This window comes from Odontesthes bonariensis, chromosome 12 (genome assembly GCF_027942865.1).
Source record: "Odontesthes bonariensis isolate fOdoBon6 chromosome 12, fOdoBon6.hap1, whole genome shotgun sequence".
NCBI classification, from domain to species: domain Eukaryota; kingdom Metazoa; phylum Chordata; class Actinopteri; order Atheriniformes; family Atherinopsidae; genus Odontesthes; species Odontesthes bonariensis.
In genome coordinates, this window is record NC_134517.1 from 31,127,176 (window position 1) to 31,141,435 (window position 14,260).

A 14,260-nucleotide genomic window follows, 5' to 3' on the forward strand; every position below is an offset into this window, starting at 1 on the left:
AATATAATTAAGTCTTTTTTTTAATATCAATATGTATTATGATTTTTTTTTTATAAAGATAATTATTAGGATGGTTAACCATTATCAACCATTAACCATAGATTGATGGAAACTTTGAGAATACTAGAAAAATATACCTTTAAATAAACCTGAAAGTGTGCTCATATATATTAACTGAATAGTTGTTTCTGCTGTTCTTTCAGTAAACAACAACTTCATTGTCATAATTCCTAAAACAAAATAATATGCCTTACTACTTCTAGTTTTTTTTGCCTCGTTTTTGTGTCTTTTATAGTTCTTTTGTGTCTGTGCTTAGTTTGACTGTTTTTGTGTTGTATGTGCTTGTTTTGGATTTCTTTCAGTTTTTTTTTGCATCTCTTGATATTTTAATTTGCTTTTCTGTACTGTAACTTTTGCTCTTTAGGTCATTTTCATCTCTTTGTAGTTTTGCGTCTGCTGCTTTTTTCTCTTTATTTTTTTTTTATTTCTACAGTCTCTCTTGGCTTATATTTGACCTGTATCTCAGTCAGTTTCTCCTTTTCATTTTTCATCTCTTTGGACTGTTTACCATCTAACTGTTTTATGCCTTAATGTTTATGGTCGTTTGGCATATCTGAAGCTTTTGTCTCTTGTAGTGACTGTAAACTTGTTTGTGCGTCTGTGTTCCTCTTTTTAATTCTATAAGAATTGTATTGAAGTCTCCATCGTGGTCGTTGCATCAGTTTGTGATATTAGTAGTTTTCTGTGTGTTATTGTCACGGATTGTCTCTCTGTGTAATAATTTGAAAATCTTCCCAACTTCAAATCCCTTTAGAGGCTCTGTGACCTTAGACCCCTGACCCATGAGCTTTTTCCTGGTACTCCAGTTTAATCCTAGCCTGGCTGACGCGTCCACATCTCGATGAGATGTTGGTCTGGGAACTAGGTGTGCATTTTCTCGTATTTGAGGCGTGGTTTACGAATGCCTAGAGCCGTTTATTGGGCGCTACGAATGTCTATCAAATGGCGTCTGGTTCTTCCCATGCTGCTTTGCGCGCAATTCATAGACAATTGTATCACTTATACCAGATGACGTATATGTAGAGCGACAGAAATTCGACGAGGAAATACATCCTTCTTGGCAATGAAATCTTTCAACGCCAAACGTTGCTCTTTTTTAAAAGTAAACTTGCGTTCTAAGCCACTTAAAACACTTTCTAAGGCTGCATCGAACGGTAACGTTGTGTCCGCTGCCATGTTGGATTAACACTCTACAAGCTTCGGTGTCGCGCATAGGCGTCGTCACCGTCTTGCTGCCCCCCCCCCGTTCTGTGATTGGTTCCCTAACTCAGGCCAAAATAAGGGCGGTGGTTTCCAGGCTGCCTTTGTATGGAAGTTTGGAGTTTGAATACGAATTTATAATATCGAATTTTTACAGCATCAAAATCAGACTTTGAATTTGAAAAACCAACAGTGTAAAAAAAAAAAATTCAGTTTAAAAAAATTCAACTTCCAAAAATTCTGTGGAAAAAGAACCAGACGGGTAAACAGGGAAAAGCAATCGATCCCTGTCTCAATTCATCAGATCAGCTCAATAGAAATTGAGTAATATCTATTACTCAATTTTGCTAACACAAATGGCAAATAAAGTAAACTCACTTACCGAAGCACCATCATCTTTTTCCACTGAATTTTTTTAAGGTGAATTTTTTTCGTCTGAATTTTTTGAAGTTGAATTTTTTTACACTGAATTTTTAGAAGTTGATTTTTTTTACACTGAATTATTTTTTTACACTGTTGGTTTTTCAAATTCAAATTCTGATTTTGATGCTGTACAAATTCGATATTAGAAATTCGTATTCAAACTCTGATGGCACAGAAAAACTTCCATATTTTGTCAGTCATCGCATCACACTCTTGATATTTCCCACAGCCTGCGAAGGCAGCACGATTACATCCAGTCAGCGCGAGCTGCAGCCGTTAGTAGTAAAAAGCATGTAAAGATGGCGGAGCTGCAGATGCTGCTGGAGGAGGAAATTCCAGCGGGACGGAGAGCGCTACTGGATAGTTTTACCAACCTGGAAAAAGTAGCGGAATACTGCGAAAGCAACTATGTCCAGGTACACCCAAGTATTTTGAAAAAAAAAAATACATTACAGTTCATTTTAAGTGCCACTATAGGGAATGCCAGCAGGGAGTGGGCGGTTTGGAGAAAGGAGTGATGGAATGACTGTACCATAAATCCGTTATGTTACCGTTAGCGTTTATGTAAAGGATTAAAAAAAGAATTCAGGTTAAAAACGGGCACATTATATGAGTAAACAGAAATAATATCAGTCGAGTTGTCAACTAGAAATCTCTGTTTATGCGAAAAATCAACTTTTACAACTGGTTTTCGCAGCAGCACGGTGTGTGAACGGTAACTGGGACTGTCATGGATGTACTGTAAGTTAGCATTAAAAGTTGTCATTTTCTTGCATTAAGGAATTGGCTCATTACATGCATGCCGAATTGAAGAGAGATTTGTATTTGTTTGTGTGTCTGAAAAGTCTTCTACGTGATGTGGGACCTTTGCAAATTTAAGCAGGGAATCGTTTAAACATAGATTTGTTAATTGTAGTCCGGTGTGACGCTTTGGTGCTTAATAACCATCACTTAGAAGGAACTGACCCACTTAAATTACCCTTAATACGACAGTGTTTTCATTTTTTTTCAATCTTAGTTTAATTTTTTTCAATTCTTTTTCAATAACCCATATACAGGTGCGTTTTACTCCATGTACACCTGCAGCAAAACACAAATCAGTTACTATTTTGGAGAAAAGTATTAGCCTAGCTAAAGTTTTCCTAGTTTTATAACTACGAATGAATTGATTGGGATCTCAGTCTTAAAGAAAAAGCTAAACATCTAAGTGGAAGTTTCTGTACATTAACATTTACTCAAACAGAATGAGTGCATATATATGACAAGGGAAGATTTTTTTGTGTGAAGTTCATATTTAAGGTCCCTGATCACATAAAAAGGTGTGTTGTGGCAGTTTTTGCTTCAACAAGCATCACAATGGACCTAAATACAGGGCTAAGCCTTTTCTGATTTTCATACAAATACACAAAGATCTTAATTTTTAGTTTTCTCAAGTGTGTGGTTCAGTGAAAATGAACATTTGAAAATGTCAAAAAGGGCTTTTGTGATTGTATGATGATATTTTGGACTATTTCCTGGCATTTTATGGACCAGAAATTTTAAAAACGTGATTGAAATTAACGTGATTTAGATTGGCAACAGGCCATCGAAGAGGTATAAATACTGGTGAACATAACAGGTTTATTATAAATGTACAAATAAACTTTCTCAGCTGATAATTTGCTGCACATCTTGATCAAATTTCATTTTTAAGTTGCAGATTTATATATATTTTTTGCTCTAAATTGTTTCAAACAGCATTTTTTAAATCTGTAACATCCTGTTCATGATCAGCTTTATGAAGCCGCATCTTAACATGTTAAGATAGACACTTCATCTGTGCGATGGGTTGCCATCCTCCCTCTGTGCTTGGTCGATGGAGACGTGACTCTAGCGTGAGTGTACGTGGGCAAGCAAGGCTGTTATGAGCAACTGTTCTTCCTCACTTGGCTCTAAATAAACACCTGTTCATCGCCTCGTTTTATATTCATTGCATTTGTGCAGCTGTGTGTGTGAACATCACCGTCTCTCAAGAGAAACTGCATTAGCAACACAACCCGGCTGTGTGTGATGTTGAACATGTGAAATCTAGTTGCAGAGATTGAAACGCATGTATTTTTTCCATCTTACCAGACCCTAAATGAAACATTCCTTCAATTCTACCACATGGATTGAAAGAGCATTTATCATGACAATCGGTGCACTTTTCCCCACTTAGGGATGGGAATTGATAAGATTTTTACGATTCCAATTCCATTTTCGATTGTGCTTAACGATTCGGTTCTTTGTCGGTTCCCTTATCGATTCTCATTTGGAGAAAAAGGACAACAAACCGGTCGATTAGCATTAACTTTGTTTAGTTTAGCCGAGGACATGCTAACATTGCTAACGTTGCTGGGTTCAGATTCACCGACGTTAATCATTCATTCATAGTTATTGCATGTTGGTAGTATTTCCTCCCTTTGGTGAAATATTCACTTTGCAAGTTGCCCTGTTGTCGCCTTTTTTAGGGATGTGTAATCAAACTTTCGAGCGTTTGTACCGCTTGGGCGCCATGTTTACTTTTGGCTGCACTGGACTCGCCACGCAACGTTGACGTCATTCGCGCCCACTGGAATCGATAAGGGAATCGTTTGCAAAATCGCCAAACGATTCCAAGGAATTGAAACACTGGGAACCGGTTCTCAACAAGAATTCCCATCCCTATCCCCACTTATATTCCACATTGTGCTGTTGTTGTTCCCCAACAAGTGTTTTGTGTTTAAAGTTTGTGGGTGAGGCAGTGAGCTCATTTTTACAGAGAATGTTGGGCTCCTCTGAGAGCAGCAGGCTACATAAATTACACTTTTTTTTTGGCAATATCTCGGTCACATGAACAGTGTGAGACATCCCTTTCTGACCCCTCTCATCCAGTGTCACAGGAGGGTCTGAATGAAAATGAACTGCTGTTTTTAAGCCTTTTGAGTCTGTTGCAGGTATGAACAGTTTTTGTGATAACGAGAGCCTTGGGTTAAGTCTCCCTCACAGGCTGCAGAATCATCATGTGGATTCAACTAAGAAAACTATTTGGGGTTCACTTACGCAATCAAGTTTTGGTTCGGCAACATTATGTACCCAAAAAATGGCCTTCGGTTTTGTAAATGTGAAATTTCAGTAATATTTTGGGGGAATTTCTGTCATCAGGTGCCAGAGGTATACTGTTCCATTCCTGCCCAAGATTATTTGTCATTTCCTTATGTATTTGCACACATAAAAGAGATTTCTTTCTAAGTGTTAATGAAAATTCAGTTATTCGGTACACTGTTTGGACATAATCAATAACCTACAGTACAGTTTTAAACCCTATTACATTTATTAAAAAATAGCCAAAAAGTTAAAAGCAGACATTAGATGATATGTGTTCTGCAGTTTTTCATCTTATGATCTTTTGAGCCAATATATTCATAATTAATCTTTACCTCAAAGAGCGGATTAAACTGTTCCTTCTGATTGTTTACAAGTATTGCAGAAATGCTGCTGAGTTTAGACACGATTAGCTGTGTAAAGATGTCATAACAGTTGCTACATGTAGTATTATATGAGTCATTACATGCAGTATACACACGCTCACAGATCTGAAAACACCGCAGAACATTGACTCTGGTTGTTGGCTCTTTTTGGTAGTTTTGTATCTTTGCTGTTGAATGGAGTTTCATTTCTGACATTGGTGTAATTTATGGGCTTTTCACCACCTTAGAATCTATTCTGCGCTCTGATTATGTTTCTGTTTCTACTGCTTCTTGTTCTTCTGTTGGCTCCTGGGCAGACGAGACACTACAGCGACACATGGTACAACATTTAGTGGTACAACTCTCTATTACAGTAAAATGCGATCCGTACATCTTCAGCAGTAAGTTTCAGGTGCAATCTACTAGTCAAATATATATTTTTTGTTTTTGAGAATTTTTTTTGGGATGTAGAGCATCTTTAAAAATATTATCTGATGAGATTTTGGTGACCAAAGGTCAATTGAATTAAATAAAAAATATTTTTGGCCATAACCCAAGAATCCACAAGCTGATTTCACATGAATGCAAATGTCACAGATGAACTTTACTGTGACATAATTTGCCCGTCGCTATTCAGCATCATAACTACAGAACTGAAGGAGATATGAAAGTTCCCCCCTTTTCTTATTCCCTCCCCTTCTTTATCTTCTTTCTTCCTCTGATCTTTCCTTTGTTTTCTTGAGTTGAAATGACTGATAACGCTCTTTTCTGTCTGTGTGAGCAATAACTTCCTGCTCAGGAATAACGTCACGTCACAATCGCTTTGCATCACAAAAAAAACTAACCCGTCCAGCTCATTTAACAGGTCATACATGTCCAAATGGCCCTTGCAGTGCTAACTCAGTTCCCAGTGGCCTACATTTCTGCTGGAAGCAGATGATGTGATCTGTTACATAATCCAACACTGTTGTTGATCCTGTTTTATGGGCTAAATATTTTGATGTGAGCATGACCCAGGTTAAGCCCTACTTGGCTCTGTGGCCACTTCCAGTGATGTGCTCACAGCATTTCAATCTCACTTTAATTATTTAAAGCAAGTCATTTGCACGTTACCCTGCTATCGCACGAGTGTCATTATTAAGAACTGACTGGTCGGATAGATTATTTAGTTTCTACTAATTCAATTATTTTAAATATGTACAAAAATCAGACTATTTATTTTAAGTCATAAAGTTATGAGGTTGAGCATTTGTAAATAAATAAAGTTTCGGTTCACATCTATTGATGACTTTTCTTGAATGAGAAGCCAGAAATACTAAATTTTTATTGGAAGCTAGTCAATGAATCGCCATTAGCTTGAAGGCATCCAAGTGTTCATAACCCGATGATGATTAGAACAGCTGACGTGTTGATGAGTTAATAGCTGCAGAGACAATCTGAGCTTGAAACATGCTGACGTGTGAAAAAGAAAGTGCCCCCCTTCTTCATTTCTAAAATTTTGTGTCGGAAAACATTAAAAAATATAGTCTGGTCCCAGCTTTTAAACGTTGGGCAAATCCAACTTCAGATGGACAACAGAAACTAAGCCAAAATGCAAAAGCTGTGTCTGAAAAAACTAAGTGAACCCTTACTGCTCATATGTAATATTCTTTAGGTTTAGGCGAATAAAAAAAAAAGAAGCTATTTCTACGATTACCGAAGCTTTGTGAGTTATAAAACTGTCACTAGGTTTTTAGTATAATGCATTAACATTTATAAAAAAAAATATATATGACAAATGATCACATACTCATTTTTTTTAAATATTTTAAAAGGCTTTACATTGTGAAGAAAATTGGCAAAAAAATGCTAAATAATACTGCTAAATGTGGTTCTATTATCTATTGAATCATGTGGTGTACTTAGTTTTTCACACACTTCTTCTGTATTTTGGCTTTTCTGCAGAAATCATGACACAATGGAATATGTCATGTGTTATTGTTATACTGAATTATCATCAAACCTAACGTCTAAACAGACAATCTGGAGCTCGATCCGAGACCGAGACCCCTTTAGAAACCCAAACTGAGTCCTGTCTTAGGGAGAAAGACTGAAAAAGGACCATCTTTGTTACTGATGATGATGAAGCAGCAGACTAATTAAAGCCTGTGGGACTTAGGGGGGTCTGTCTCTACCTGTTGAGTCGTTAACATCTGTGTGCAGATTTGAGGCTGATGTCAGAGAACACAAGTAGCAGAAGATGAACTGCTGAAACTGATGATTAGGATGGATTTTAAGGCTACTCAGTTGGACCATCTGGTGCTGACCGTCCATAGCTGTGCAGGAGAGCTTGTTGTTTTTGTACAATGACAGCTTTGCAAGTGTGCACGTCTGGTTTTTTTATCAATTAACTCTCAAAAATATGATATTTCAGTCTTGTTTTTGTCCTGGTGTATTTTTAAAGACTTTTTAGTGACTGTAGAGTGAAGGATATTGATGGAAAATGTGCATTAATGTCCTTTTAAGTGCCTGAACAGCCATTCTTCTTACATTGTCTATCAACATAAATGAAATTCACTGTTCCTGTAAGACACCTGGTTGTCAGATTTACCACTCAAATCTTCACTGCTTGCTGTGAGTTAGTAAACTGAAACACTTGGTGAAGCAGCGTTTTACACAGAGCCTAAAGTAGGCAGAGAAAGCTTGAAATAGCCTGGCAGTTTATGAGAATATTTTCTTTAAAGAGGAAATTGAATCAAATCTAAAAGGGATACAACTGATGAGCATGATGTGGAACAGGAAATCGATGCAAGGAAACCTGTTGGAACTCTGCATCCATTAATCAACATTCACTTTTCATAAATCCAAATGTAGGATTGGGCATTTTCATCGGTGGAGCCCATGAAGTGGCTTGCAGAGAGTATATACCTTCCCCACACACACACTCCTGTTCTGTTTCGTGCCTGTCTCGGTCATCCACAGCTGGTACCGCTTAGCTGTCAGCAGAAGTCGTCGTAATGTAACTCAACCTCCTGCTGCTCATTGAAAACACATGGCACTGCTGCAGGAGGCTGCATGTGGACGCTCGTAGCGAGTGCAAGTGTGTATTTTTGGGTTGAAAACCATGGCGATTGGTTTTCCAGTCGAAGGAGTATCAGCCTCCACTTTCTGCGCTGGTGCCAGGAACAGCTCCTGCGGGGGTGAAACAGGCTGAGTGTTTGGAAAAGATGGGTTTGTGATCAGAACTTTGGCAAACCTGAGCTGATCATGCGAGCGAGCTAAAATGAGTTGATATTTTTCTGCTGAATCAAAAACTCTTGCTGTTGTCTTGTGGAGTCAAATCGGCCTTTTGCAGCCACAAACACGACAACCTATTGTGAAAGTTATCGGTTTCTGTTTAGGCAGCCGATGGTGCTCTGTGAATGCATCTTATTGGACTTATTAATGACCTTATTATTCATTCATTCATTAGTTTTCTCTGCAAGACTGTAAACCTGCTACGTACCTGCATCCAACATGAGGAGTTTGCTTCTTGGCCACATTTGATTTCCAGCTCCCCTGATATAAGTCAGCAAGGATCAAAGCAGCAGGTGCAGATCATGCTGAAGAAATTCAGGACATAAACAGTGTTGATCTGTATGACAACAAAGGGTTGTTGAGTGATCTGGAGAGTTTGCACACCCCAGCAGTTCTAAAATGATAAATCCCCTGAAGCCCACCTTCTGTTCACCAACTGAACAGAAAACCTCCTCTCACAAAGGTGTATTATTGCCATTTTAGTCGGCAAACAGACAAATATGACATCTTTAGAGATATGATTTCCATGCCAATCATGAGAATGGCTAAGGCAGTTCATAATGCTCCAAGCATTCACCATTTTCTCTGTTCTTTTAAAGCCTAAAACAACAAAAGAGCAGATTTCACCGCTAGCTTACTTCTTGGGCATATAGTCCCACAATGCATTGCACTTTTTATGTGAGCTGACATTTTTTAAATGCTGTACTTTGTCATTTAGCTAAATGCATCTATTCTGATCTGTATGCTGGAGGTTTTTGATTTGTTTGTTTGATTAAGTTAATAACAGAGGAAAGATTTAACCAGACCACACAGTAACTAACTATAAAGAGTTGTTGCTGTCGCACTGTTTACATTCACTTCTTAAAGATATATGCAGTCTACGACAGAGACACTGTTTTATTTAGACCTGCTGAGGAATGTTTTGTTAAACACAGAGTTTCTCAGAACAGAACATTAGACAGAGGTCTTTAGCATTAGATCAATATTTTATAATCACCAAAGACGACATCGGCTGTGCTGTGAGACTGACTGAGCTGAGATTTAAGAATGCGATTCCAGAGAAAATTAGAGGACAGCTACACAATTTATTTTTATTTGTATTAATTCAACTCATACATTTCTAAATCTTTTGAAAGTATATGCTCACTTCTGTGGTGCCTAAGATCTTTGCAGTGCACCGGCAGTGTGTTAAAAAGGGTGTATGAATAATGTAATATATTTAAGTTACAAATCCCCACCGAGGCTATTAAAGTAACACACTTATAAACACACAGCGAGGGACCTTTCCTTGTAAGGTTAAAGGAGGCTGCTGGCTGTTGGGGGCTGTTTTTCTGAGAGGATGCACAAACACATGAGTGATAGATGAGTGGTTTGATTCAAAGTCTGATGCTCTTTCTGGTGTAGTTGCACCTCTCTTATACCTTTTATTTAACATCGTCAGGAGAACAGAAAACAAAAGCACAGAGAAAAGGTCTGACATGTTACAGATATTGTACCATGGACACTTTGATTATATGGCATTTGCTTTAACCCTCTCAGCCATTTTATGTATTGTTTTTTACATAATTACCGTCAGCTAGTCTTTCATGCCCAGTCCTAGGTCTGTGTCAGCTGTGGACATTTTCTGGCTGCATGTATACTATTATTATTATTTCTTTTAACCAGTCTCTTGTTCTCTGAAGCAGCAAGCTAGATTTTTGCCATGGTGCCCTTGTGAAATGATGTTGAGTGGGTGTGTGTTGTGGTACGGTGGAGATACAGGTATCATTCTTTAAAGGGCCCTCTGGCCTGTTTTTCATGTTTTCTGACTAAGCTGCAGTGTTAAAATGTTGTTTTATTACCTTACATGATACCAGAGGATTTAATATTCCCATTGAAATGATTATTTAACAACAAAGCCACTATCCTGGTATAGTTCCTGGCTTTCCTTGTGTGGACAAATTCTCCTGCCAGTGCGCCCCAGCTAGAGGATCCACATTATCCTTTGCTAACATTTTAAAAGTAGAAGTTTTTTGTGCTGCAAGAAACAAATGATCTACCACTTTTTCTCAAAGCACGGCACTTTATGTTTAATTGGTTGCGGGGGCTAGGTGGCCTTTTCAGCTTCCCTAAAGACCCAGCGATTTTGGATCAGTGGATATTGTTTGTTTTTCGTCGGCAGCAACACACACACGAAAATGTTCATTTTGCTATGACTGTTTTATGAACAGAGCAAATTCTCTTATAGTTTATAGTACGTCAGTGGTTTTAATGGTTGTATTTTTTCCAAAGATTACATCCAAAAGACTTCCAACAGCATTTTTCGACCCACCTTTACGTGTTTAAAAGCATTTTTGTTTGCATTGTTGTTAAAATACATAAAAATTGACGACATGAATGAGACTAGTGGCATCAGTCTTCATTTAGAAAAAACAGGTCAGAGGAATCGGAGTGTACTTATGATTTCATGTAAATCTGATGTGATTCATGTATATGAAGTTGAAGTTGAAATTGAAAAAAAAACCATTAGCAGCATCTGTGTGTGTGAGTGTGTGTGTGAGTTGCTCTGCCCTCGCCTTAGGCCAAAGAAGGCAACCCTCCAAGTAGGTCAATGCAAACAGGACATGAGAGGGCTGATGGGAAAGAGGGAGATGTAATAAAATGAAGGAGGAGTGGAAAGAGAGATGGTGGGGAAACAGAAGATGGAGGGAAGAATAGAGAATTATAAGGGAAGATATGGGGAAGGAAACGAAAAGGCCGAAAGGAGGCTCGAAAGAAAGAATGATTTGACTAAAGGTATTCTGGGATGGATTAAGCGGGTGTAAAAAATGGATGGATGCATGAATAGAGTTGACTCACAAAGACCCAGAAAGCAGACCAGAAAACAAAAGTGCACCAGAGCACACGTGCACCTCTCACAGCCAGCTCCGGTTGAACTCATGCGACAGTCACTACAGAGGAGTGGCTGCTCTCCATTCGGTGACATAATGTTAAGCACGACGCATTAGAGAGGCTGTCTTTAAAGAAAATGGAGCCCTACTGTCCAAACCAAATCTTAATTTGTCTGCTGTAGACCTGCATCTGTGGCCTGTGCATGTTTTAAACTTTACTTTACTTATTTGTTTCTACAAAATAACCCGCTCACACTGAGCCTCAACAGGCCTTAAGAGAACAGCAGAAATGTGGTGCACATCTCACAGAAGTTGGTGGTTTTCAGAGATTGACATCTGCCACGAGCATTTTAGCATTTAGCCATCACACGCATGTTGGTTCTCTTTCTTCTGATGCAAGTTGACTTCATCTTGTGATGTTTGTAACTGTTAAAATCAAGTTTTTAACTTTTTTTTAGCTTGTAAAACAAGCCCGTCACTGTCATGGCTGAACAAATCTGCCTTTAAACAGCTATTTGCTGAGTAGTCAGCTGTTTTTAGTGTACTCCCAACAGAGACTTATGTTATCCATTGATGTGCACATTTTAACATCGTAGAGAATTAAAGCTAAATTCATTGTTCCTATACATGTACTTATGTATACCATAAAGTAGTTTTACTGTGTTTGAGCAGAGTCAGCAGGGATGTCTATATTCTTAGTTTATATAAAGTTGAATTAATATGCATATATCTAGATTTAACAATACAACGTGTGACAAAGGTGTAGCAGTACATCTCAACTATTTTATTATATTTACTATTTATATTTACTATTAACTATTTAGTTTAGTTTAACTGATGTCAGGAGAAGAACAATATTTTAAGTGTTTGGTACCACTTAAGTTGCTGCCGGCATCTCGCTTGTGTGAATATGAGGTTCGTCATTTAGCTGCTGACATTACTTCAAGCCAATCAGAACTCTAGCTTTTCTTTGGCCACGATTTAATTCAAGAAATTTAACAGAATTTGAGCTCTGACTGTGAATGTAGGGCTCTGGGTCATCTGAATCTATGACACAAATTCTGTATGTTCATGTTTGTGTTGTCTGTTGTAACATTTTTCATTTGTGTGTGTTTCAGAGAGTGGCACACACACACACGCGTGGGTGTCAGTGTGTTTCTTGTCAACCTCAGGCATGAATGAGTTTGCATTGACCTACATTGTGCTTCGGCAAACGCACACTGATCCTGGTCTTCTCGTACTTGTGAGGACTGTACCCCAACATTTATCATCAAAACTGAATGCCGAACCTTAGTCCTGATATAATTCAAGCTTGAACCCTCAAATATTTATTTAAAAGTTTCTCCTTAATGGAAAATCAGTCAAAATGTCTGTTCTTGTCACTCATCAACCCACTCAAACATTTTAAGCGCCAAATCCGCCCTCACAATTCGGTATACTGGCATACACACACACACACACACACACACACACACACACACACACACTCCCTGCACCAGCCTAGCTGCTTTATATGTGCACACAGTATGCATGTGCACATATAAAATTAGTTTACTCACACGTATGTAGCTACATACCGATGCTCACTGACACACATTCATGTGTTCATTAAATTGGAGTCTGACATCCCGCACAAATCACGGCGTGTCTACATCTTCTTCTGTGAGGACTCATTTGGGCTTCGATTAACAAATAACTTGGTTATTGTTTTCTAGCTTTACATCAAACGATTAATCTAGAATAATCGTCACGTTGATTGTTTCGACAGCTACACAACTAAAACACAATCAGCTAGTTGACTCTAAATTAGCGGGTCGATCAGCTGTTAAAAGTAACTGTCGGTTCAAGCCCGAAGTAATGACCTGTCGTTTAGCAGCGGCAAATACCATTACTGAAAGAGCAGCATCACACATTTTATTCATTTGGAACTGAATGATAGAGTAAATAAGGTTCAGATAATTAGCAAAAGATGCAGCAAATTTAGGGAAATAATTTTCCAGGCTGAAAAAGCATGTCCCCTAATAGAAAAATTCAAGTGTAAGTCTTTTCCCATGGAGCTGTGGGCTGATGTCAAAGGAGAAAGGGCAGCCACAAAAATGAAAAAAAAAGCCTTGAGGACATCTTTCACACCAGTTTTGCATTCTGCCCCTGTTGTTTGATATTTCTCATTTTCAAGCTTCAGTTTTCTTCCATGTTTACAAATAAAAAGGGTGGCCTCCCGTCACTCCTGTCCTAAATCTGTCTCCTTTCTCCCTGCAGTCGGCAGACAAGAATCGAGCGCTGGAGGAGACGAAGAGCTACACCACCCAATCTCTGGCAAGCGTCGCCTACCTCATCAACACGTTGGCTAACAATGTGCTGCAGATGCTGGACATCCAGGCCTCGCAGCTCCGTCGCATGGAGAGCTCCGTCAACCACATTTCACAGGTGTGGGGAACTTTAACATGCTCGCTTCGTTTGAAAAGATTTACCAGCTGAGAACACATGGTGCATGAAATCATACATGGTTCTGTTATGCATAGTGAGAGGACCCATGTGGGAAGGCACACAATGTGTAATCATGTATGCATGCAAGCTCGTTTATGCTAGCCACTCTGAGTGTTGTTCTGCACGCTGCATAAGGCAGAGTGCAGCAGCCCGGAGTTTATTTTAGGACTTTGTGCTTAAAGAAAAGACACAATGTGCTGCAGTAATAAAGTGTAATGTGGTGAATTCTCACCACAAAGTGGCTAAAGTGCAGAAACATGTCTTCTCTTTTTTCTGTCCACACATTAGTTCAATAAACACAAGGTTTTGTTGGTTTTATCCTGTCAAAGGGTAGGGCTGAAACAGACTTGTCTTGTCCTTTTGAAAGAGCTTTAATCAATATTTTACTATGTGAAAAGTGTGTTTGATGTAAAAGGTGTCTCTGGAATAATTAATCGAACTTATTTGAACTTTAAAAAGGATTTATGGTCACTTTTA

General features: G+C 38.5%; 1 protein-coding gene across 6 annotated transcripts in view; it reads left to right on the top strand.

Annotated features, from left to right (window-relative positions):
- The first annotated feature begins 1,971 nt into the window (after window positions 1-1,971).
- LOC142396895 (abl interactor 2-like) overlaps window positions 1,972-14,260 on the top strand; it is a 31,207-nt gene continuing 18,918 nt past the window's right edge. For all 6 annotated transcript variants that reach the window (XM_075480096.1, XM_075480099.1, XM_075480098.1 and 3 more), the window contains exons 1-2: window positions 1,972-2,099; window positions 13,556-13,723. In XM_075480096.1, coding sequence (XP_075336211.1) covers window positions 1,983-2,099; window positions 13,556-13,723 — 285 coding nt within the window. In that variant the 5' untranslated portion in view covers window positions 1,972-1,982. The remainder of the gene's footprint in view (window positions 2,100-13,555; window positions 13,724-14,260) is intronic.